Raw genomic sequence first — 23,477 nt, forward strand, 5'->3', positions numbered from 1 at the left:
CCCAGCCCTGCAGCCTGGCCCCAGAAGTCCCTTCACTAGGACAGGTAGTCTCAAACCGAGGGGGCTGAGCCAATCAGCCGAGCAGCGACGGCAGCCCCCAGCAGCACCCCGAGCCAGGGAGACACCCCCCTGTGCCGGGCCAGGTCCCGGGAGCCATGGAGAGGGGCGACCAGCGGGGGGGGAGGCTGCCCTGAGCGAGGGTCCTTGGAGAGAGACAAGCCAGGCCCACAGCGGGAGCACGGCACCCCACAGTTTGCAAGGCCCACAGGGGTGGGAGCTTGCCGTGGCTCCATTTCTCAGACGAGGAAACCGAGGCCCAGGGAGGCCAGGCTGCTGTCTAAGGCCATAGCGGGTGTTCGCGGGCGCGGCAGCCGCCTCCGCTGGGCGAGGCCAGGTCTGGAACTTCTCGCTGTGCCTCACCTTTGCGTGGTGTCCGCCGTCAGGCGCTGCCGGCCTGGGAAGTCTCCCCAGAGGCTCCACACCCACCCGCACCTGGAAGTTCATGCCCGTGTGGGTGCGATGCCCGCTGAGGCCCTGCTGTTCCCTTCAGGCCCGGGGTCAGTGGGTCCTTATCTGCTAAGATCTTATCTGTGTGTCCTTGTGGGATCCTGGAGCCTGCTCTGGGAGGCCCAGGAGGCCCAGGTGGGCAGTCAAGGGTGCGGCGGGTGGCCCAGGGGGTGGGGCCTCCCGCCTCGGGAGCTCTGTCCCCCTCCCTCAGCATGGCTTCCCTCGACACCGCTCCCTCTTGCCCTGTTGGTCATCCGCCTACTCCCAGCAGCATGAGGGGGGAGGGGAGGGAACGAAAGGGAGTCAGAAGATCATCAGAAAGAGTGCGGGGGCAGAGCGGGCCAGGCAGGGGAGGGGCGAGGAGGGTCAGCGCGCGCTCCCGGGCCCGAGGGAGAGAGTTCAGGTCTCGGCGACGCGGCTGGCCCCGAGCTCCCCAGCAGCCAAGGCAAAAAGGAAAGAAGTTGAAGCAAAGTGGAGCTGGCACAGGAGACTGCCGTGGTGGCCGGTGCCGAGAACGTCCCCCAGAGGTTCTCTCGCCCACCCTTACTAATACCGTCAGCCTTCCCTGGCGCGAGCCTTCCTCCGAAAGAACGAGACAGGGCAAAGGCCGCGTTTCCGGACGGGCCGCGTTCACACGTTCATTTAGCAAACTCTGACCCAGCGGCTTCCATGCGCCAGGCCCGTGCCAGGTGCTGGGGAGATGGCGGTCAGCAAGGCAGCCATGGCCTCTACGCTCGAGGACCTAACCACCTGGTGGGGGAGATGATGGTGAAAAATAAAAGTAATAATAATAGCACACAGAGCAACAAGGATGCGTTATCAAACATTTGACGCCCCCGCTTCCTGTGCCTGGAAGGAGAGGACCGAGAGCAGGAGGCCCAGACCCCTGGGCCTGCGACAGAGAGGAAGGTGTGAGACCAGGGCAGGGGACCGGGGCTGGGGACCCCGGCCGGGGACCCAGCAAGGCCAGGGAAGGGGGGTGGGGGATGACGCGAGGCGGAGGGGTTGATGAGAACGCAGCTCTCCACCCGCTGACGGACTCCAGCCAACCATCTACCCTCTCTGCGCCTTGGTTTCCCCATCTGTAAGAAACGATACCCACCCCCAAGAGCCGGCGTGGGGGTTCCGTGAGGTCATGCGGGCGCAGTGCTTGGGGGGGGGGCGGGGGCTTGGCCAGTGCGCGGGGCGCGTGGGCTGACGCTGTCTCGGAGACGCTGGCGTCCGCCGCTGAGCGTCCTCCCGCCCCCCCCCCCCGTCCGCTCTGCCCTGTGTCGGTCTGCGTGGGGCGGGCTCCATGTGCGTGAGGCCCATGACCCTGCTGCATTCCACGCCCTCGGGGAACCGAGGGGGGCAGGAGACGTCGGGGTGCATGGAGGATTCCGAGTGCGGGTTCTCCCGGAGCAGAACCCCCCCGCCCCCTCTAAGAAAACCCTGCCTGAGCCCGAAACCCGGCTCTCAGCAGGAAGGGGCGATGGCTGCAGATCAGGTTTGAAAGGTACATTGTATTCTTCTTGCGGGAATTGCAACAGCGTGGGCGGGTTTTGCAGCAGGAGACGGACGTGCCTTCCGCGAGGTCGAGGAGAATGACTGTGTTCCCCAGAACTGCCCGAGTCTAAACAGCCCCAGCCCTGGGAGCGAGCGGCTCCAGCGGCCCGGCCCACACGGCCACATCCGGCACCGCCCGCTCACTGCCCAGCTCTTCCCCGCGGCCTCCTGGGAGCACCCCACGCTCTGGCCCCGCCCCCCTCCATCCCCTCGGCCCCCGCCCCGCAGCACTCGGAGTTTCTTGCTAGCACAGCCTCAGGAGCCTCGCTGCTCCATCTGTCCCCGGAGCTGGTCTCAGCTTAACCGCCACCCTCCGCCCCTCAGTCCCCGCGAACGCTGCCTCCACCGTGGCCGGGCCGTCCTCGGCTCCGCATGCAGGCCCGGCACGTGGTAGGGCTCAATACCTTGTCACTGAGCAAAGACACAAAGCGCGCGTTGTTATGACTGAAGGCCACAGATGGAAATGAGTTGCGTGAGGCTCAGTTCCCGCTCACTCCGTTCACCCCCGCTTCCCCCATGTGGGTGGGGGGAGGGGGCGGCCAGCCCTGGGTCTGACGGGGGAGCCCATGGGAGCCACTGGGCTGCGTGGCACCTTAGCTCTCGCTGCAATACCGGGCCTGCCTCTGGGGGGCAGCATGGTGTCACAGGACGAAGCTCTTTGCTGGCTCTGAGGACCTGGGCCAGGATCCGGTTCCCACCGGCTTCAACTGGTCTAGCGACAATGCCTGAGTGTCCTCCAGGCCCCAGCCTCCGTGTTCCCCTCAGTGAAGTGGGGCTGCTTAGATGCCCCTATGCTGGGCGGCTGCACCTGCTGGCGAGGGTGGCGGGGTGTGTGCAGGGCCTGGACTCTGTGCCCCCCCAGATCATGCCAGACTGACCAGGGAACTTCGCTCCTGGCCCCTTTCCAATATTCAAAAAGTTATGGGGGGAAGCAACGGCTTAAAAATAGGAAGAAAGATCCTAAAAGAACATTCGATTACTTCCTGCTGGATGGCCGTGGCCAGCTCTGGCCACGAGGAGCGGGAGGGACCGGGGTAAGGCCAACTGGCTGGCGAGAGCTCTTTGGGGTCTCTGAGCTCTCGCCTGGCCCCCGGCCTCAGGCAGATAGGCCGAAGAGAGCAGGACACAGCTGCGTGCCTCTCGAGATCTGAGGCCACCTCAGCTCCCTGCAAGGCCGTCCAGCCGCCTGCCCCCAGCTCTGGGGCCTGGGCAGGGTGGGGCTAGAGTCCCTCCCGACGGACGAGGGGGTGGCGTGAGCTGCGGACTGAGCCCCGAGGGGCCGCTTTCATTTGGAGGACACCGAGTCGCGTCCTGGAATGGCACCTGTGTTAGCTTCCCGTCGCCGCTGTCACAAATGGCCACAAGTTTTACTGGCTTGAAACCACACAGGTTTCCTCTCCAACAATCTGGAGCTCGGGCGACTCATGGCTGAACTCAGGGTGTCCTGGTGCAGGCTCTGGCGGGCTCCAGGGGAGAGCGCCTGGCCTGCCTTTCCCGGTCCCTGGGGATCCTCCGCCTGCAGCCTGCCAGCCCAGCTGTGCCTCCAACCCTCGTCCCCCCGCCGCCCCCCCACCCCCGCCTCTGCTTCGTGGTCACGTCACCCCTCCGACTCGGCCCTGCTGCCTTCCTCTCATAAGGACCCTTGTGACGACACCGACCCCCTCCCAGATAACCCAGCACCTTCTCCCGTCCCCGGATGCTTAACTTTGTCACATCGGCAAAGCACTTCCGTCCCGTAAGGCCACATGTCACAGGTTCTGGACACAGATGTGGGGGGGGGGGAGTCCATTTCTCGGTCTGCGACCGACCCTGCACACAGCCAGTGCTCAAGGGACTTACAGCGATGAGTGCCGACCGTGTGCGGGGGCCGTACCCCCCAAGGACTTCCATCTGGACGCCGGTGTGGGGACACAGGTCGTGGAATCCGTGACCCCAGAGGAAACAGGCTCGGCAAAGCCAAGGCCACAAGAGGGAGGGATGGAGGGAGGGAGGGAAGGACGGACGGACAGGTGGACAGATGGGTGGATGGATGGACAGACAGGTGGATGGATGGATGGACGGGTGGATGGATAGATGGATGGACAGGTGGATGGATAGATGGATGGACAGGTGGATGGATGGACGGATGGGTGGATGGATGGGTGGACGGGTGGATGGATGGACAGGTGGGTGGACGGGTGGGTGGACGGGTGGGTAGAAGGATGGAGGGAGGGATGACTGTCCCTGTGTCCCTTCGCCTTGGAGGAGACTGGAGGGGCACAGGCCGCGATGGCTCACCTGGGAGGAGCGCTCAGGGAGTGGCCCCGTTTGGCTGGAAGTGCCCGCCTGGAGCCGGCCGCGGCGTTTGTGCGACCGCACTCCGGCAATTTCCATGCCGGTGGCCAGGTGAGGTTTTTTTTTTTACGACTTATTCCCTGGCTTGAAACTCTGGGAAAACAGCAGGGCTGTTGTCAAGCCTGAAGGACGGCAGCACCCCCAGACCCAAGCGGGCACCCCAGCTGGCACCCGCGGGCCCCCAGGTGTCCTGGGCCGTCCCCCGTGGCCACTGGCCAAGGAGGGAGCCTTGCTTGTCCAGCCCATGTTGTTGGGACAGACTTCTACCCTCGGCTCCCACGAGAATTAAATTCGCAGCAGGGTTTATTTAAAGGAGGAAGAAGCGGCAAAGTGTGGCAGTGGGAGCGACGAGCAGAGGGCCCCACGAGAGACGCAAACCAGGCGCCGAGGACTGTGAGACGCGCTATTTGAACTGCCCCGGGCTGACGGATCGCGCTTCGCGGGGCCCAGACGCCGTGGAGAGTTCACTTCCTTTCCTTCCTCCAGATAAACACGCCAGCGGCCAGATCCCTCCAGATGACAAATGGCTTCCTCCTGCGGCCAGTGTGTGTGTGTGTGTGTGTGTGTGTGTGTGTGTGTGTGCGCTGGGGGGGGGGTTGTCACGCCCCATGACTGGCCGGAACCTGTGGCCCATCTGAGGCCCGGGGAAGAGCAAGGGTGGGAAGATGCTCCTGCCTCAGAGCTCCCCCAGCCCTTCCTCTCACCGCAGCCCCCCACGATGCTCACAGTACAGGAAAACGCAGCTACGACATCCTGCCAGCCCGGCCTGTGGAATTCCAGGGCCTCCCGGGACAGGCGGGATCCAGAAGGCAGGGGCTGGGGCCAGGAGGTGGCTCGCCCGCTCCATGGGGCGGGAGGATGGCGTGGCCCCTCTTTGGGAGGGCTTATCTCTGGGCTTCCAGCCCCCCGGGGACACGGCTGGCTTTGGTCGAAGTCCATGTGTCTGCCTGGCGGGAAGGTGGCAGCTCGCATCACACGAGCAGGCCGCCCAGCCCAGGGACGTTTCAGGAGGAAATAAATCTGAAGGATAAGTGGGGCCTGGAGCAATCCACCCAACAGTGCTTTCAAACAAAGTCCAAACAGTTATTTATAAAAGGCCAAATTGCGGGCAGATGACCGCCTCCCGGCTAGAGGAGAGGAAGGGGGCGGAGTCCGGGCCCGTGGCCCGCAGCGGTCACAGCCGTCACACTGCCCCCATCCATCCCTCCGAGATGAGATGCGTTTGATGTTTGCTGTTCCCGTGCTCACCTGGGGTTGGGGCAGTAGGTAGGACAGAGGCCTGGGCCTTCCGGAGCACGGAGTACGCTCTCGGCTAGGGCTGGACCCTGCTTCCTCCTGCTGGGAGCTGCCCCCACCCCTCACTGCTTTCTGCTCTGCTCTGTGTGTGTGTGTGTGTGTGTGTGTGTGTGTGTGTGTGTGTATGTGTGTGTGTGTTTTGGGTAGTGCGGGGGAGGGGGCGTGAGTGTGTGCAGGAAGCCAGAGGATTGGAGCGGTGACAGATGCCACGGCCAACCCTTGAAGCCACCATGCTCAGCGAACGCAGCCCGCAGCACACGACCCCAGACAGACCCACTGGGACAGGCAGACGCACAGGGACAGGCAGACCCACGACTACAGGCAGACGCATGGAGACAGACCCACAAGGACAGGCAGACCCACGGGCACAGGCAGACCCACTGGGACAGGCAGACGTACGGGCACAGGCAGACCCACGACTACAGGCATGGGGAAATGGGGAGCAGTGCCCACACGGGTACAGGCTTCTCTTTTGGCAGCCCCTCCTCTGCCACACCCTATCATCCGTGTTCGTGTCCGAGGCCCCGGAACGGAGGCACTTCACGGCTCAAACCCGCGACTCAAACCCGGCTCCACTGCTTATGGGCTCCCGGGCCAGGCAGCCGGACTTCAGGAGTCCCCTGCCGTCTGTAAAGTGGACCCACAGGAAGCGTGTGGCCCCAGGGCCGGCTCCCCACGGCTTCGTTCCCTGCGTGAGGCTCCCGACCGCCAGGGTCCATGTCTCGCCTTCCCGGCCAGCTTCCCAGAGACGGGCTTGTCGGCCTCGCCTCCCTGTCCCCTGCGCCCAGGCTTCCCAAATGCCAGGCCCTGGACGGAGCGCATCAGCACCCCCCTGGGCACCTGCTCAAAATTCAGGCTCCTCAGCGGCCCGGCCTGACCATCGGCATCAGTGCAACTGAGGTAGGGGCTGGGGATGTGCATTCTGGCCTCTAAGGACGTGAATGCACAGCCTGTTTCGGGAACCTTCTGCCCTTTGCCCCACACTGGGGTGCAGGAAAGGGGACAGGAAGGGGCAAAGTGTTTGCTTGGACTGTGTGGGCAGCCTGGGCTTGTCACCTGGGCTGGCTGCAGATGGACCAGATCGTAGGCCTCAGGGAGACCTGGGTTGTTTTCAAGTCCTTAACACCCAGCAGGACTTGGTTCTTGCCCACCCCCCATACCCCTTACCTGCGCCACCCCCATCCTCTATGGAAATCAGGGTTAAAAACAGATGCTATTTAAGAAACTTGTCAGGTTTCCGTTTTTGTTTTTCTTTGAATATGAAAGAATGTCTGGAGACTTCCCACGAAGGAATAATAAGATTAAGGAATTTATAAGAGTTGCTGGAGAGACATGTACGTACTGCCCTAGAGGAAGAAAAATCTAACTGGTGCGAGCCCTGCAAGGTCTGAGCTGCCCCCAGCTCAGGGATTTCAGCCAGTTTTGGCGTGACAGTGACGATCGGGAACACCGAACACCTCTCGCTCTGCCAGGCTCTGCCCCCACTTCGGGGGCAGAAAGGGGCCCTGGCCTGTCACCCACCACCTCCCAGCAGCTGGAGGCAGCATCTGCCGTTATAGAAACAGGCACATGGGGAGAGCCCGAGAGGTGACGGCCTGTGCGCCCCGGCGTCGGTGGGTCACTCACGCCTGCTGCGTCTGCATGGTCTCCTGATCCGAGCACCTCCATCCAGACACCGGCAGGCCCGACCTGTGCCACACGCGGTGGCCGCAGGAACGGTGCAGTACAGGGAGGAGGGGGAGGAAGGTGACGGGCTGGTCGGCGGTCGGCAGTCACGTGGGACGGGCACGGGGCATCGTGCGTCCCCAGTGTCCGGGCGGGAACCAGGCCCCCCGCCACTCCCCTGGCAGTGAGGGGGCTCGGAGTCCTGCACGAGGCGTGTCGCGTGCAATGGACTCAATGTCCGTGGCCCGATTTTAACACCGGGGACAGTGACCATCGGCTGGAGATGCCGAGTGTGCTCTCGGCACGCTGTCTCCCATGCGGAGGGGCCCCTAGTGTGGAACACGGACCGACCTGAAGTCGCCGGTGGATGGTATTGGGCAGCAGGAAGCACCCCCGCTGGCCTCCCCTTTGCCCCTTCTCTGCTGAGCAGCTCACAAGCCGGGTGACTACGGTCCCCTCTCACGGGAATGTTCTATATTCTAAAAGAGAAAACGTAAGGACGGCCAGGGAAACAAGACAAACAGCACAAAACCCACCTGGAAAGTGTTCGGTTTCGCTGGATTTTAGCATTTGGGGAAAGCAGGCTGCTGGCCACCAGCCCTCCCAGGCCAGCATCCTTGGTCCAGGCACCTTGCCCAGGCCTCATCAGAGCTGGCCAGACCTTCCCACAGCCAACCGCTGCCCGCCAGCCTGTGTGTGTGAGGCCGGAGCAGGGCCGGCTGAGGGGTCCGGCCCTTCCACGCTGTTTAATAACATTCGCTGTCGCCTGAGAGCCACGTCTCTTTCCTTCTTCTCATGCAAGATCTTGCTGAGATCTGACGAGGGGTTTACGGCAAAGTTGAGAGATTGTGAATAAACATTTCAACTCTGTCTTCGGTTTTGTAGCTTTGCCCGATTCCTACAATCCCAGGGAGGAATGTTTAAAGCAATAAATGGTACTGTGTAAGCTATGCGCTTTGACTCCCAAATCCCATGGATCGCCCACAGCTCTGAGACCCGGCCCCCACGGCATGCTCCCCCCCATTTCCCACTCTCTGGGATGGGGACAGGTCCGGCTCCCAGACCCAGGCAGCAGCCAGGCCGACGCCCCTCCTCCAGTCTCGCCCCTCATCGTCCATTGCCCACTCCGCAGCCAGGAAATGACTGGGGCTCGTCTGGACCTGCCGAGAGCGAAGACGAGACTTGGCGTTGCAGGGATTTACCGAGGGAGCGGCAGGAGAAAGTGCTCAGAGCTCAGACATCATCGCGGGGCTGACACCTTGTTACAGTAACTTGTTACATGTAGATTGTGAGTTTATTTGCCCCTGTGTGGACTAGATTTGAATTATATTTCATGTGTGTAAAATGGCTCCACTAATGTTAAACCTCAGAAACTTAAACAACCTGTTTTGCCGAACTGACATTGTTTACCCCAGGAGTGAAGTTGTTTTGACCAAGAGTGATAACCAGACACCCGTGCACCTGGCTGATAAGACACTGAAGACGTCACCGCTATACATAAAACCTCCAGGACTCTCTGCCCGAATCAGAGCTCTCTCTCTGTCTCACAAGAGTCTGTTTCTCCATCCCTTGATTTCCTTCTTGGCCCAAGACTCTGCCCATCCAAACGAGAGGCCTCTTTGCCGACCGACGGTTGATCGCCCGGCAGCTGACCCGGCATCGATATGGCGCCATTCCTGCTCATCGTGTGTCTGTCTCGGCCAGCATCGCCGGGTGGTCTGCTAGGACTGAAAGCCATCAGGATCTGGTATGGATAAACCCGAGCATGCTTGCAATCTTATTCGTTGGTGTGTCTGCATCCTTACTTAGTTGTTGTCTCGCTGGGCTCTTCATATTTAAGTATATTAAGCGAAGTGCTGTCACGGGTTCGAACTGGCTCGAGGGCCTTAAGGAACAAGCGAAGCCACCTGTGCATAAGTCCAAGAGAGAGACAGCGACTTGGACACACCTCTGGCAGCAGAGCAGGAAGGCAGCGGCTACCCAGGGCGAGTCTCGAACTGCAAGGCCGTCCGAGAAAGGGTCAGCCAAGCGGACTCTTTGGAGGGGAAGAGGCAACTCGACTAGCGAAATTAATCAAGGAAAATGGGAGCCCACACATACACACATGCGCAGAATGAGACAACGCAAACGGCGAAGTATCAGCAGACAGAGAAAATTAACAGAACCACGGAGAACGCTTTGCTCAACCCAATGTAAATAAATTCGTGAACTTGGACGAAACGGATTCTTTCTAAGAAAATGTAAATTATGAAACTTAACCCCAGAAGATACAGAGAAGAGAAAATGACCCAATTACCATAAAAAAAAAAACAATAATAAAGTTCTTAAATTAAGGTACCTTGATTCCGTGCCAAAACAGCGATTTCCCAGGGGAAGTCCGACGCCATCGTAGGGGACGAGTCATTCGAGCACCGTTTAAACTGCTTCAGGGCGTGGAAAAAGTCGAAATGTTTCAAAATCTGGAGAAACACCAACGTAACACTGATACCGAATTTAAAAAAAGAAAGAACAACATTTCGAAAGCCACAGGCCAGTCTCAAAAACATCGACGTGAAAACCCGAAGTAATCCTGCCATTCGCAACAACACAGATGGACCGCGAGATAACTGTGCTAAGCGAAACGAGCCAGACAGAAAGAGCTGAAAACCACATGACGTCGCTTATATGTGGGATACGAACCTAAGAGCGACCAGCGAACAGGATAAACGGAGACTTGGGGACACGGACGACAGACAAGCGGTTACCGGGGGCGGGGGCGGGGGGGGGGCGGGGGGAGGGAGGGAAAAAATCCCTGAAGTGGAATCTTAGCAAACGCCACAAATCCTTGTGAATGCAGATGCAAAAATAAAAAAAAAAAAAAACACCTCAAGGAAACACTGGCAAATCAAATCCAGCAACACACGATAACATATACAAAGATTAACTACCATGACCATGTGGCATTTATCCCAGGAATGCCAGGTTGGTTTGACATAGGAAAATCAATCAATGTAGTACAGCATATTATTAGAATAAAAGATAAAAACCACAAGTTCATCTCGATAGACATGGGAAAAACATTTAATAAAATGTGACACTTTAATGTCGAAAACACGCAACAAACTAATAATAGAAGCGAACTCCCTCAGCCAGCTCAGGGTGCTTACCAAAACCATGTTTAATATCCACTCAGTGGCGAAAGGCTGGATGCTTTCTCTTTAAGATCAGGAACGGGTCAAGATGTCTATTTTCACTGCTTTGACTCAATGTTATCCTGAAAGTTCTGGCTGAGCATTCAGGCAGAAAAGAAATAAAAGGCATCCAGATTAGAAAAGAAGTGAGACTAGTTCTACTCACAGATGGTATGATCCTATATATAGAAAACAGGAAGGAACCCATGGGGGGGAGAAAAAACGATTCGAACTATAATCTAGTCCATCAATGTGGCAGGAGACAAGATAAATATACAAAAAAAAAAATCTTGTATTTCTACAAAGCAGAAATGAACGACCTGAAAATAGAATTAGAAAAACAACCTCATTTGTAATAACAGCAGGAAGAACAAAATACTTGGGGAGAAATTTAACAGAAGGAGCGCAAGGCTTGTACACGGAAACTACGGAACATGGTTGAGATGTGAGAAGTTAAATTAGAGACGATCTAAATCAACGGAAGAACATTCCATGTTTATGCATCAGAAGATTCAGCAGAGTTAGGATGGCAACATTCATTCCACGAATCAATGGATCTACAGATGCAGGGCAATTCCTGTCAAAATCCAAGCTGGGTTTTGCCTTTTTTTCTCTCTTTTGCAGAAATTGACGAGCTGATCGTAATATTCATTTGGACCTAGAACAGCCAAATATATATATATATATATATATATATATATATATATATATATATATATATATATTTAATCAAAGGAGAAAGAAGTTGAAGGACTCACACTTCCTGAGTTTAAACTTCCTACAAAGATACAATAGTCGGACAGCTGCCATTAGCACAAGGATGGACTTGAAGACCAATGGGACAGAATGGACAGCAGCCATTTGATTTGCAGCCATTTGATTTTTGACAAAAAGTACCATTCAATGAGGGAAAAAAAAAACATCTTTTCAACAAATGGTGCTGGAACAGCTGGACATGGATATGCAAAAGAATTCAGGTGAAACTCCACCCCCCGCCTTTGTTTTTCACAAAACATGCAAAAAGGAGCTAAACATGGATCGTAGACTAAATGTAAGAATTAAAATTATAAAACTGCTAGAAGAAGATACAGGACTAAATCTTCATGACCTTGGGTTAGGCGAAGCCTTTTTGGATAAAACACCAAAGCACAAGCAACAACAGAAAGAACCGATAAACTGAACTTCATCAAAATCAAAAGCTTTTGTGTTGCAAAGAATATCCTTACGAAAGGGAAGCACAACCTACAGACTGGGAGAAAAGGATTTGTAATCTTATAAAGAACCCAACAATAACAAGACAAACAACCCGATTTAGAAGTGGGCAAACAGACTTTTCTCCAAAGATATACAAATGGCCGATAAGCATACGAAAAGAAGCCGGATACCCTGAGTCATCAGACATACTAGTCAAAACCACAATGAGGAAAGACTTCCCATTCACTAGGATGGCTCAAGTTTAGAAAAACAGACAACATCAAATGTTGGTGAAGATGCAGAGAAATTGGAATCCTCGTTCATTGCTGGTGGAAATGTAAAATGGGACGGCTGTTTTGGAAAACAGTTCACCGGATCCTCAAAATGCTAAACGGGGAGTCACCGTACCACCCAGCATTTCCGGTACCCAAGAGAAATGAAGACATATGTGCGTCCAAAAATGTGTAAGTGCATGCTCAGAGCAGCATTGTTCATGAGAGCCCGGATCAAAAACAACCGAAATGTCCATCAGCTGGTATAATGGGATATTATTCAGCCATAACGAAGCACATGCTGCAGTATAGCTGAGTGAATTATGCTAAGCGAACGAAGTCCATCACAGAAGGCCACAAATACCATGATTTCGTGTGACCTGCAATATCTAAAAAGCCAGACGGTAGCTTAGTGTTTGCCTGAGGCGGGGGACAGGGTAGGAACTAGGTTTCTCTCAGGGCGTGTGGGGGGGAGTATTCTGAAATTAGATTGTACGACCCTACGAATATATACTTTAAATGCGTAGGTTTCCTGGCATTTGAATTCTCTCACTATAAAGCCATAAAAAGAAAAGAAAAAGATAATAGGGAGGAGTGAAAAAAGAACTTTTTGGAGTGGACGAAGCCTTCCTATAGATGAAAAAAAAATCCACGAGGGAAAAAAAATCGATAAAGTTAACTATACAAAATGTAATTTCTGAGTGGCAAAAACATCACGATGTCAAAAAAGCTGTATAAAATATTTATCCTTCACAACATAGACTAAGAGCTAATTTCCTTAAGAAAGCCCTTTTCTGACTCAATAAGAAAATGTACTAGTCAACCCAGGCAGGACAGGTTGGTTATGTTTCAGTAACGAAACAACCCCAAACTGCTGTGGCTTGAAACCACAGCGGTTTATCGCTAGCTCGCGCTGCATGTTCACCTGGGGCCTGCAGACACCCTAGGTTACCGAGGGACCCCCTCAGGCGCTGCCGGTCTGCCATGCCAGGCAGGAAGGAGAGTTCCGAGGGCCCAAACCTGGTCATCAGATGCTCTCGCCGGTGGTGACAGGGGAACTTCCCTTTACGACCTGCGGCCCGGCATGCACCACGTGGCTAGAAAGTGTGGCTTAACCACTGCTGGGACGTGAGCCGGGACCGTCCATTCAGCAAGGAGCAGGAACGAGGACCCCAGGAAAAGGCCAAGGGCCCAGTGGGAGAATGGGCCAACGACGTGCACCCTCCCGGAGAAGAAAAGCAGTTACGCCCCCTCGTGAGAAAGAAGGCGCGACCTCCGTGGACGACGGAGATTTGCCACAGAACGCGGCACGGCTTTGCCGGCGAAGGTGGGGACCGCGCGTCGGCGGCCGCTCCTGGCGTGACGCTGCCCGGCCCAGACGTCACTGGGCGGCGTCCGTCAGCCCGAGAGGCCTTGTCCAAGAACTTCCTCGTATATGTTTGTTTATGGGTGTTTTTTTTTTTTTTTTTTGCATTATCCCTGGATCTCTGCAAAAACACTAATAACAGAAAAAAAAAAAAAGTCACCACAATGTCGTAATCGTCATCATTAATAAAAATGCCCTTCTTCCTTTTGCCTCCAATGAACACTGGGCACCCACTATGCCCTACGCTTAAAGTCAGATGCTACTCCTAAAGGTCGTGGAATCTTTCACTTCTTTTTCTGATCCCACCCTAGCCACCCCCACCCCAAACACACGCATGTCCCAGCGAGGGGCCAGCAGCCGAGAGTCCGGCGTCCACAGGCGTCCTCAGAGCGGAGATGCGGCTCGCCCGCCCAGCAGCCTCCGAACTCCCAGGGCTGTGCTGAACTTTTGGAGTTCACGGTCCTAAAAAGTCAGCCCATCTGTTTTTAGACCCCGCTGCCCTAACTTTTGGAAGTTCTGCACAGCCATCCTCCCGGCTTCAAAACAGCCAAGTTCTCTCAAATGCCATAAAACGCAATGTAAACAGCTTTGCAGCCCTAACCGCGGTCCGGTTACCCCGGAGGTTGCTAGGATATTATCTCCGCGGGGAAGTTCATCTGCCAAGTTTGGAGCCGACAGGGGATGAGAACAGGGAAGTGGACATATCTGCAGACGGGGAGCGCTCCTCCTCCCAGCTGCCCCCGCCCGGGGGTCTGGCCCGGCTGGGTGCCTGCGGCGGGACGCGCCTGGGCACACGACCTGACGACCGGGGTCTCAGGCTGCAGGACCCTGGGAGAACGGCCCCCTCCCGTCCTGTGTGCTGGAATGGGTCACTCAGTCCCGGGAGGGACCGCGGGATGGCCGGGCTCCAGGACTCGTCAGTGCAGCCACCCCGGGCTGTATTTCCGGCCACAGTACAGGACTGAGGGGTGTCCACTCCGTATCACAGGGTGGCGATCCCAGGATTTGTCGTTTCTTTTCATGTTGAAAGCCTGTGTCGGTGGCCTGGCGTACATCGACATTCTTCCCCAAAGACAGCGAAGGACAAAGGCTAGGCAAACGTGGGCGGGGGACCCAGGGCGCCCGGGGGTCCGAGCAGACCCCGAGGCCCCAGGGGGACCTTCTCAGCTCAGACAGATGCGCATTAACCTGTCGAGGGGTCGCTCACTCCTCAGGGCCTTTGCACAGGCCATGCCCCGTGGCCGAGTTTGTCCAGGCCCACCCCAAAGCCAGGGCCATGGGGCAGATCCAGCCCCTTGCTCAGGAGGCTGCCCTCAGTCACCCCGCTGAGAGCGGGAACCACACTGGGCTGTGACGGCCCCGTGCTGGGTTCTGACCCTGGTGACGTGAGCCGCTCCTGCCCATGTTTGAATTCTCACTCTCCTTTGTATCCCAATAGTGCAGCCCGGTGCCCACAGCCAATCTGTACCGAAGACGGAAAAGTATCAGGCAGGTGTTCTCAGCCCAGGCGAGCCAGAGCTGCCAGCACAGGGGACCCCGAGATCAACCCAGCAGGGAGGCTGGGCGGGGCTTCCCCCACGCTCGGGCCCTTCCCCAAAGCACTATCGACATTTGGGGACAGAGAGTTCCTCGCTGGGGGGGCCGTCCCGGGCCTCCACCCACGAGATGCCAACAAGCACCCCGACTCCAGTTGTGGCAGCCGAAAACGTCTCTAGACATCGCCAAGTGTCCCTTGGGAGCAAAATCCCTGTCCCCTCCCACCTCCCCCTGGCCCCTCTGAGGACGCTGGTCCATCGTGGTGTCGAGCTCAGCCTCCCCGCGCTCCAGGCTGGCTGCCTGTCTCCTCTCCACTGGACGAGGCAGGGGGAGCTCAGGGCAGGTGGGCAGAGGGGGCCAGGTGCTTGCGTCAGGACCAGGCGTGAACCCTTACCTGACCCCACCTGCCGGAGACCTTGGACCGCCCCCCCCCCCGGGGCCTGCGAAGGGATAACTCAGACAAAAATCGCTCAGCAAGTAGACCTTCGCTGCAAAGAGGTGCGAAGAAGCCAGGTGAAGGCCTGGTTCATCCCGTAGAGCCCGGGCAGGCGCCAGGCTCCCTGGGCCCAGCAGGCGGGCGGGGTCGGCAAGCTCGTGGTGGAAAGGTGGCAATTTTCTCCCGGGTCCCCATCCACACAGAAGACGCACGAGAAGCCAGCAGAGCGGGGGCCAGGCCCGTGCGGGGTGGGAGCCACGGGCGGGGCCAAGGCTACATTAGGCCAGGGACAGGACGAGGCCGGTGGCTGCAATGACTCGGTTTATATCCGGAGGGACAGTGGTTCCATTTCTCCCCGTCTGCACCCACGCCACCCGGGGACCCCTCGCTTCTCCCCTGGACCGCCGTCCCGGTTGCTAACTGCTCTCCCCGCCTCCGTCCACCCGGACGCCCCCACCCTCCAATCCGTGCCCCAGCCACGTCCTGGCGTCAAAGCTTCCTGTCCCCTGCAGACTTCAGATCTCAGCTCACGTGTCGGCTTCCGTAGGTGTCCCCTGGCCTCCCGGACGAGGACCGACTTCCCTGGGGCACGCCCTCACGGCCCCAGCCGCCTCCTCCTCACTGCAGGTCCCAGGCGTCAATTTCTATCCATCAGCGTCCGTGTGCCCTGTCAGAGCTGGGTCCCCGGGCGACCAGCACGTCCGTGTGCCCCGTCAGAGCTGGGTCCCGGGGCGACCAGCACGTCCGTGTGCCCCGTCAGAGCTGGGTCTCCGGGCGACCAGCACGTCCGTGTGCCCCGTCAGAGCTGGGTCCCGGGGCGACCAGCACGTCCGTGTGCCCCGTCAGAGCTGGGTCCCCGGGCGACCAGCACGTCCGTGTGCCCCGTCAGAGCTGGGTCCCCGGGCGACCAGCACGTCCGTGTGCCCCGTCAGAGCTGGGGCCCCGGGCGACCAGCACGTCCGTGTGCCCCGTCAGAGCTGGGTCCCCGGGCGACCAGCACGTCCGTGTGCCCCGTCAGAGCTGGGTCCCCGGGCGACCAGCACGTCCGTGTGCCCCGTCAGAGCTGGGTCCCCGGGCGACCAGCACGTCCGTGTGCCCCGTCAGAGCTGGGTCCCCGGGCGACCAGCACTGGTGTGCGGCCAGGAGAAGCAGGACTCGGTGACGACGCGGTAACGAACGGATGGTCGAAGTCGACGTTGACGAGGGCCGCCTCTCTTCCGGTGGCAGAAGACGGGGTTCCAGACTGCGGTGGCTGTCGAGGCACTGCCCAGCCCGGCCGCTGGCCCCTTGAGCAGCTTCTACCTCAGATGGCGAAGCCGGAGCTGCTGGGGACCCGCAGGGACACCCACAGGCTGGCATTGTGGGGTGAAGACCAGCAGGCAGGCTGGAGGACTTGGGGGGCTGAGGGCTGAGGAAGCTGCTGGGGATGAGCCCTGAGCCTACAAGGAACCCCCTTCCCCCCCAAAAAAAAGGACAGGCCGGCGCTGGCCACGAGGACGCCACGTGAGTTCAGTCACTGCTAAGAGGCCGGTCTCGCAGGCAGGAAGCCGGCTTTAAGGGACCCTGCGAGGGGACCGCTTTGCATGCGGAATTCCTGCTGAGCGTGGGGTCCGGCGAGCTGAGGGTCCGTGGAAGCGGCCGTGGGGTGGATGATCCCAGCGCAGGGGCAGAAAGCCTGCTCCGCCAGGGATCCTGCCCCGCACCCGCGGGGACGGGCCAGAGGGAGGGTCTGTGTCAGGGCGCACGCCCTGCGGCCCCCTGGGCCGTTTCCCACGCTGCCTCCGCCTGCAGTGCAGGGGCCTGTCCCACGGGGAGGCTGCTACGGGGCCGACCCCGCCCAGCCCGGACGCCGGGGCTGGGAGGCTCTGGGGGGGCCTGAGAGAACATGGGCAGGGGAACGATCCCACCGGAGGCTTGGGGACATCTTCCTCGGCGGCCACTCCGTGCCCCTGGGCCGCTGGCAGGGAGGGGGGCCGTGCCCTGGGTGGGCCACCTGGCGCCCTCCGCAGGTCTCCGGAAGGGACCCCCACCCCCACCCCCGGGACTTCGCACCTTTGGGCTTGTTACTCAAAGACTTGAGAAACTCACTCCCAATTGTCAGGAGGCGGGAACCAGGCGGGAGGCCTCGTGGGTTCTTCGGCGTCAGCGAAGGGTGAGTGACCACGCAGAAATGTGGCGGCCGTCCCGCGTGGCCAGCGGAGGCTGAAACCATCTGCAAGGAGGGACTCTGATCCCTGTGATGCGAAGGCTCTGGGCTGACGGTCCCTCGGAGTGCTTCGACCCCCTGACGAGCCAGCGTGTCCCCGAAAACACCGACTCCTTGGACGGAGTCGCGGGCCACTCATGCCAACCGCCACACCGGTTCTGCTCAGGGGCCCGGGCTGGGCCGACGGGCCACAGGTCACGTGACTGAGCCACAGCAGAGCCCGGGACCGAAAGGGCTGGCAAGAGGACCCCAGACCCCAGCGAAGCTGGACAGGGTTTGAGGAACGGTCTCCAGCAGGGCGGGAGGAGGGGCCAGGCAACGTCGCGGGAAACTGAGGCAGACGCCCGGGGACCGGGGTGGGCATGCGCAGCGGGGTCCGTGACAGGCTGCCGCCCTCCCGGGCTGGGCTGGCCCGGCGCCTCGCCGAGCCGACCCACGGCAGCACGCACCACCCGCCACCCGCGGGGGCCGGGGCTCTGGGTCTGGCCTCCTCCGGCCAGAGGGCCGGCGGCTGGGAGGAGACCGCACCCCCAGCCCGCGGAGGCCCCCGCTCTCCGTGGGGCTCCCGGGACAGGAGGGAGGACCCCGCCGGGCGAAACGCCGCGCCCCTCGGTGTCCCCCGCCACGCCTGTCTGCTGGGCCGCCGCCTCCCCGCCCGCCTCCGGCGCCCTCTCCACGGGCCCTATCGCAGGTGGCACTGGCTGGAAGCCGAGTCACGAGTTAAACCCGGGCTGACCGCGACGCCGCGGCCGGGCCTCCCGGCGCGTGAAGCCACCACCGTGTGGACACCGTGGGGAGAAAACGGCCCCGATCAGAGTCCATGGCAGCCGCGGAGCCGGCGCACTCGCGAGATCTGCCGTTCCCCGGGGCTGGTCCCCGGGGTGCTGGCTCCTGGCCTCGGGGCCAGGTGAGGAAAAGACCCATTTCCCAGGAGACACTAATCAGGGAGAGTAGAGGTGGCCGGTGCTTAGCAGCTGTTTCCGGGAGGGAAGGAGGGAAGGAGGGCAGGCGGGCCGCGGCCATGCGCCTCCAGCCCCCAGGTGCTTCCCTGAAACCCCTGGTGAGTCTGGTCATGTGTGACCATGGACCGTCCTGGGCACAGCCAGGTGGGCCATCCCAGGCGGGATGCAGGTCCTCGTGGCCCCCAGGCCGGCCTCTTCCCCTTTGGACAATCGCGGTGATGGGGTGGGGGTGGGGAACGTCCCCCTGGACTCGCCCCTCTCCGTGCCTCCGAACAGAGGAAGTGGAGGCTCCGGCCCTCGCCATCCCCAAGCCCTGGCCTTTCCCTGTACTGTAGACCTGAGCCCCACATCACCGGGCATCAGACGCGGGGGCGGGAGGGAGGGCAAGTTCACATCTGGGCCTGCTTGTCCAGGGGACCCTGAGTCACCGGGTGTGACCGGAGAACAAAGACCGGGGGGAGCGGCCGGAACCTCCGGGCCGGAGGCTGGGAGACAGGGCAGCAGCATCTCCCCGGCTGCAGGGCTGAGTCACGCTGCGCGAGCCGAGGGAGCGGGCCTGTCCGCGGGGGAAGGAGTGGCCGTGACGCGGGACAGTTTTAAACAGTTAGAGAAGGAGCCTGCTCCACCCAGCCCCCCATAGAGCTGCCTCTCTCTCCGACCCCTCCCCACCAAAGTGCTCAAAGGCAGGCGGATGGCACAGCCCTCTCAGAAGGGGGGTCCGAGGGCATTTAATGAATGGGACTGTTTTTAATGGTGTGAACAGAGAAAAGAGACACCAACAATCAGGGGGTCCCCGGGGTGCCCCGGGCTGGCAGCAGTGAGTGGAGTCCGTGTGTCCCCACGCTGAAGCGGACAGGGGAGGCTGTTATCAGGATGGAATGACACTCCAACTGCAGGACAGGCCACCGGCCCTGCCTCTGGGTAGAGGAACTGGGGACAAAGTGCTCAATCCCCCCCCCGCCCCCCGCTACGGCCAGGCCCATCGGCCAACCTGACTGAAAGGGGGGGCAAGGGCCACGTGCAGGTCAGCCCCCCAGGACACTGGCTGGCAAAAGGTGGCTCTGAGGGTCACCAGGTTTGTGACCCACCACTGACCTGGAATGGGGGTGCGATCCCTGCCCCGGGAAGGGTGTGGGGCTCAGTGGGAAGAATCTGGGGCAGGCCGGGTCCTGCTCCTGGGGGTGCAGGACGTGGGATGCCTGCACGGAATCCAGCTCGGGGGTGCCGCACACATCTGGTGCGACCCGTGGATGTGGCCATCAGGGCTGCCCATCAGCTCAGACCTGTGAAGCGATACATGCCTGTCAGGCTGAGGGTCCGGCAGCCCACCGGGGACTTCCAGGTGACACAGACAGCCCAGCTCCTCCTGGGCCAGGGCGGCAGGTCTTCCGAGGACAAATCTGGGCAGGAGAAATGAGACACCGTGGGCCGGCATTCTTGAGAGTGGTTTTCCCTTCCCAGTGCAAGGCGAGGCAAGCCCGTGCCTCAGGGATGAGTGGGCTCTGGGTGCCACGGAGTGGGGGGTGGGGGGGCGCCCACAGTGGTCCCCAGGGGCACCCGGCGGAGGCTGAGAGGTGGGCTTGCCAGTGAGGCAGGTGGGGGGCTTGGCCAGACACGCTGAGCCCTGGAGGGGGCTGGCCTGGCGCCACAGGTCACCGAGGGGGCTGTCAGCTCCGGCGGGAAAACGTACTCCCGTTTCTGTGCTAAACTGCTGGCGAGGTGCCCAGGCCGGCCCCCCATGCCCCGGTCCGGCGTCGCCCACGAGGATGTGGCCCACTCGAGGAGAACGCGCCCAGACGCCGTCTTCCCGTCCACCGTGTGCTCCGTCCCTGGAAGCCCAGCGTCTTCCTCCGAAGTCCCCTCTGCCCAGGTGGACTGTCCCAGACCTGGGGGACGCGGTGGGGGGGGGGGGGTGGCGCGGCCACAGCCCTAAGGAGTCAGTCCTCCTCCAAACAGAGACAGTGCCACCGACGGCTTCCACCGCTGTCACACAGCATCGCGACCCAACGCGGGGCCCGCACATCCCGGCTCCGCCTGGGGTGGTCTGCCCAGGTCCTGAGGTGTCTCAGGCTTGGGCCCCCAAAGGGCTGTCACTAGTCCCCAGCAGGAGCCCCAGCCTGGCAGGGCCAGCCCTTCGACCTTAGACTGGGCTGGGGAGCCCGCGGGCGAGGGGGGGGGGGCCTTGAGAACCGCGGGTCCTCCTCGGGCCTCCTTCACGCATGCCGCATGCCCTCAGCCCCAGCCGTTCCTGTCCAGCTGAGAGTGTCCTCAGGGGCCAGAGCTTCCACCCCCGCCCCCAGGAGGACCCTGGCCCCTGGACACGCGTGCCCACGTCTTCCCCAGCACCACCGCTCCAGGTGCAGGAGGGGAAGGGGCGGCCAAGCCGCAGAGGGTCCTGTCACCCGGCCCCCTCCAGAGCCCACTGGCCGACCCCGTCTCTATACCGGGCCAGAGAAGCGGACGGCGCTTCTCGGCCTTAACAGCGTTAAAACGTGACGTTCACCTGTCTGACACCCTGCCAGGTGGAGCTGGACTCTGGTGCTGGAATCCGGGTCGCCGAGTGGGGCGGGGGAGGGGAGGGGAGGGGTGTGCGGGGCTGAGGGGTGGGCGCCTAGGACCGCAGCCTCTACCTTCTCTCTGAGACTGAAGCACGTGGGTCCCACGGACCTGGTCTGGATGGAACCCACTTACCTGTACTCCGGTGTCGCTGAGCCCGTCGCTAAGCCTGCACGGTGCTTGCGTCCGAGAACTCGACGCGCATGCGCATCCTGGAAAGGCAAGGCCGGGCGAGCTGCGCCTGGTACCCGCGCCTCCGCTCATGCGCATGCGCGTGCTCCGTTAGCCTCCGCCTAAAGACAGGTTCAAAGAAAACCAAGCAAGGACTGCAAGGTGGAGCCGGCAGCAGAGCGTCCAGCGCGCCCGGCTCTGCGTGACTCTGGGTCACCCCCCGGAAGCGGCTCCGGAGCAGGCATTCTTCCCCCCGTCTGCTTGAACCCCGGGCCTGTGCGCAGCCCACGGGGTCACTGGCGATCCGGGGGCCTTTGGATCCCTATCTGGGAAAAAAAAACTCATAAATGATACCTCCCTTGGTTAATGAGTACAGCTCCTTCCCGCTGGCGGAAGATGAGGGGCACGGGTTTAATTTAACATCTTCCTTTTTTAATTATTTTATTTTTTTATTCCTAGCATCGAGGTTTCTAGACCTAGTCAGGTCTTATTTTAATTCACATCTGCCTTTTCCAAATCCCCGAAGACCGGCAGGAGAGTTTTCTGTTCTACTCTCTCCATCCCCCACCCCCCCTCGGCTGATGGGGGTGCGGCAGCGGGACTCCCAGCCCAGGTCCCCAGGGAGCTTCGGTGTGCTGGAGAGCAGGAGGGAGATGGAGGGAGACCGAGGGAGAAGGGGCAGGAAAGAGGAGGGAGGAGGGGCAACGAGATGGAGGAAGGTTAGGGAGGGTCTCGAGGGAGTCCAAGGCCGGCTGCATGGGAGCGGTGCCCGCCCAGCAGGACAAACGCGGGCGCCGCCAGGCCCGCCCCCAGGCCTCCTTCGCACCTCATTTTTACCAGAGAGCAGTCCAACCCCCTGCGTGGTGCCAGCGAGCGGCCGGGGGCACCTGCCTTCAGATGCCACGTCGGCGGGCCGGCGGCCGGAGCAATGACGGCATTTATTTATCTTTTCGGCCGCAATGCACGAGCTCCCCTCGAGGATCATGAAGGCTGCAGGGCCGGGCGTTCCTGGATGCTGGCGTCACAGCTGAGGGCTGCAGGCACGGCTGTCACCCGTGACAAATCGGCTCACCCTGGAGGGAGCCCAGTCCCGCCCGTGGGAACCTGCGGGGCTGCGGGAAGGGTGTGGTCGCGTCTGCGCCCCACGTCCCCGAGCCGCGCGCCCTGGGCCAAGCGTGCGGGTGCAGAGCGGACGAGGCCCCGCGGGCCGCTCCTGGAGACCGACCTGCCTCCCCCACGCGCCAGCCTTGACCTCGAGACCCGGGCGTCTCACCCTCCACAACAAAAATCCACTCACATCCAGAATCTGCGAGGAAAAACTCTTTGCTGCGGATCGCCTGGGTGAGACGGAGGGGCGTTTACAGCTGCGGGACCCAGGCTCGGCTTCCTCCGACCTAAAAGGGACTTTTAAAATTCACATAACATAAACCTCAGTGCTTCGGCCACTTTTAGGTGCACAGTTCAGAGACATATGACGTGTTTACAGGGTTGTACAACCATCGTGACCGAGTCGTTTCAGACTGTCGTCAGTCAGCACCCCACAGGACACCCTGACACCCTGCCCCAGCCCCCCCAGCCGCCCATCTGCTTTCTGTCCTACAGATGTGGCTGTTCTGATATTTCACGTCACGCGGTCATGCAATTCGAGGTCTTTCGTGATCAGCCGCTTTCACGCCGTGGAGTGTCCTCGAGGCTCCTCCGAGCGGCGGCGATCGTCAGGGCCTCGTTCCGTCTCACGGCCAAGTAACATTCCACCGTGAGGACGGGCCGCGTTCCGCCTGTGCAGCATCTGCGGACGGGCTCTCGGCTTGTTTCTGGACCCTGAGAACCGTGCTGCTGCGAACATTAGTGCACGATCCTCCGTGTAAACGCTCGTTTCCGGTTCTCTGGGGTGTTGGCCCTGGGATGGAGCTGCTGGGTCATGTGATCATTCTGTGTTCGACTTACTGAGGGACCAAACTGTTTTCTACAGAGGTTACACCACCATTCTTCATCCCCCAAAGAGTTTTATTTTTTAAAGCCTGGCTTATAATGGGGTAGGGAAGCCCCCAGTCGTGGGTCCACGTCCCCTAGTATCTGTGGGCACCCCCTAGACAGTGGAGAAAAAAAGGGAGGCACTTCGGGGACAATCTGAGCAGGCTCTGCTGTAACCTCAAACTCTGGCGGGCCCGCTCGTGGGCTGCGGGCCCTGGAGAGAGGGGCTAAGCCTCTCTGAGCCTCACTTCCCTTGTCCACCCAACGGCGCTGCTGTGAGGGCTAAG

General features: G+C 60.2%; 1 protein-coding gene and 1 long non-coding RNA gene across 3 annotated transcripts; both read right to left on the reverse strand.

The window, feature by feature from the left end:
- Window positions 1-9,275: 9,275 nt before the first annotated feature.
- Window positions 9,276-21,868, reverse strand: LOC118602926. 2 transcript variants are annotated; one of them, XR_004951011.1, is made up of 4 exons: window positions 21,181-21,540; window positions 19,585-19,889; window positions 10,494-10,609; window positions 9,276-9,806 (listed from the first exon to the last, which is right to left on the reverse strand). It is a non-coding gene; the product is annotated as an uncharacterized LOC118602926 (long non-coding RNA). The 2 variants fall into 2 exon arrangements; XR_004951010.1 differs by lacking the exons at window positions 9,276-9,806; window positions 10,494-10,609 and having other exon boundaries at window positions 19,180-19,889; window positions 21,181-21,868.
- On the reverse strand, window positions 16,272-17,920 carry LOC118602925. The gene is made up of 3 exons (XM_036221436.1): window positions 17,410-17,920; window positions 16,445-16,654; window positions 16,272-16,401 (listed from the first exon to the last, which is right to left on the reverse strand). Exons 1-3 carry the CDS (start codon window positions 17,889-17,891, stop codon window positions 16,293-16,295), a joined length of 801 nt encoding a protein of 266 aa, XP_036077329.1. The 5' UTR covers window positions 17,892-17,920; the 3' UTR covers window positions 16,272-16,292.
- Window positions 21,869-23,477: the final 1,609 nt, after the last annotated feature.

This window comes from Rousettus aegyptiacus, unplaced genomic scaffold (genome assembly GCF_014176215.1).
Source record: "Rousettus aegyptiacus isolate mRouAeg1 unplaced genomic scaffold, mRouAeg1.p scaffold_m13_p_5, whole genome shotgun sequence".
NCBI lineage: Eukaryota > Metazoa > Chordata > Mammalia > Chiroptera > Pteropodidae > Rousettus > Rousettus aegyptiacus.

What these genes read in the sequence shown, in the direction of transcription:
- LOC118602925 (XM_036221436.1), bottom strand. Translation starts at nt 17,891, where the DNA reads ATGCCCACCCCGGTCCCCGGGCGTCTGCCTCAGTTTCCCGCGACGTTG. An exon ending in CCGCCTCCTGACAATTGGGA is followed by an intron (nt 16,655 to 17,409) that starts GTGAGTTTCTCA and finishes GTGTCCCTGCGG; the next exon opens with GTCCCCAGCAGCTCCGGCTT. An exon ending in CTGGCCGCACACCAGTGCTG is followed by an intron (nt 16,402 to 16,444) that starts GTCGCCCGGGGA and finishes ACGGACGTGCTG; the next exon opens with GTCGCCCGGGGACCCAGCTC.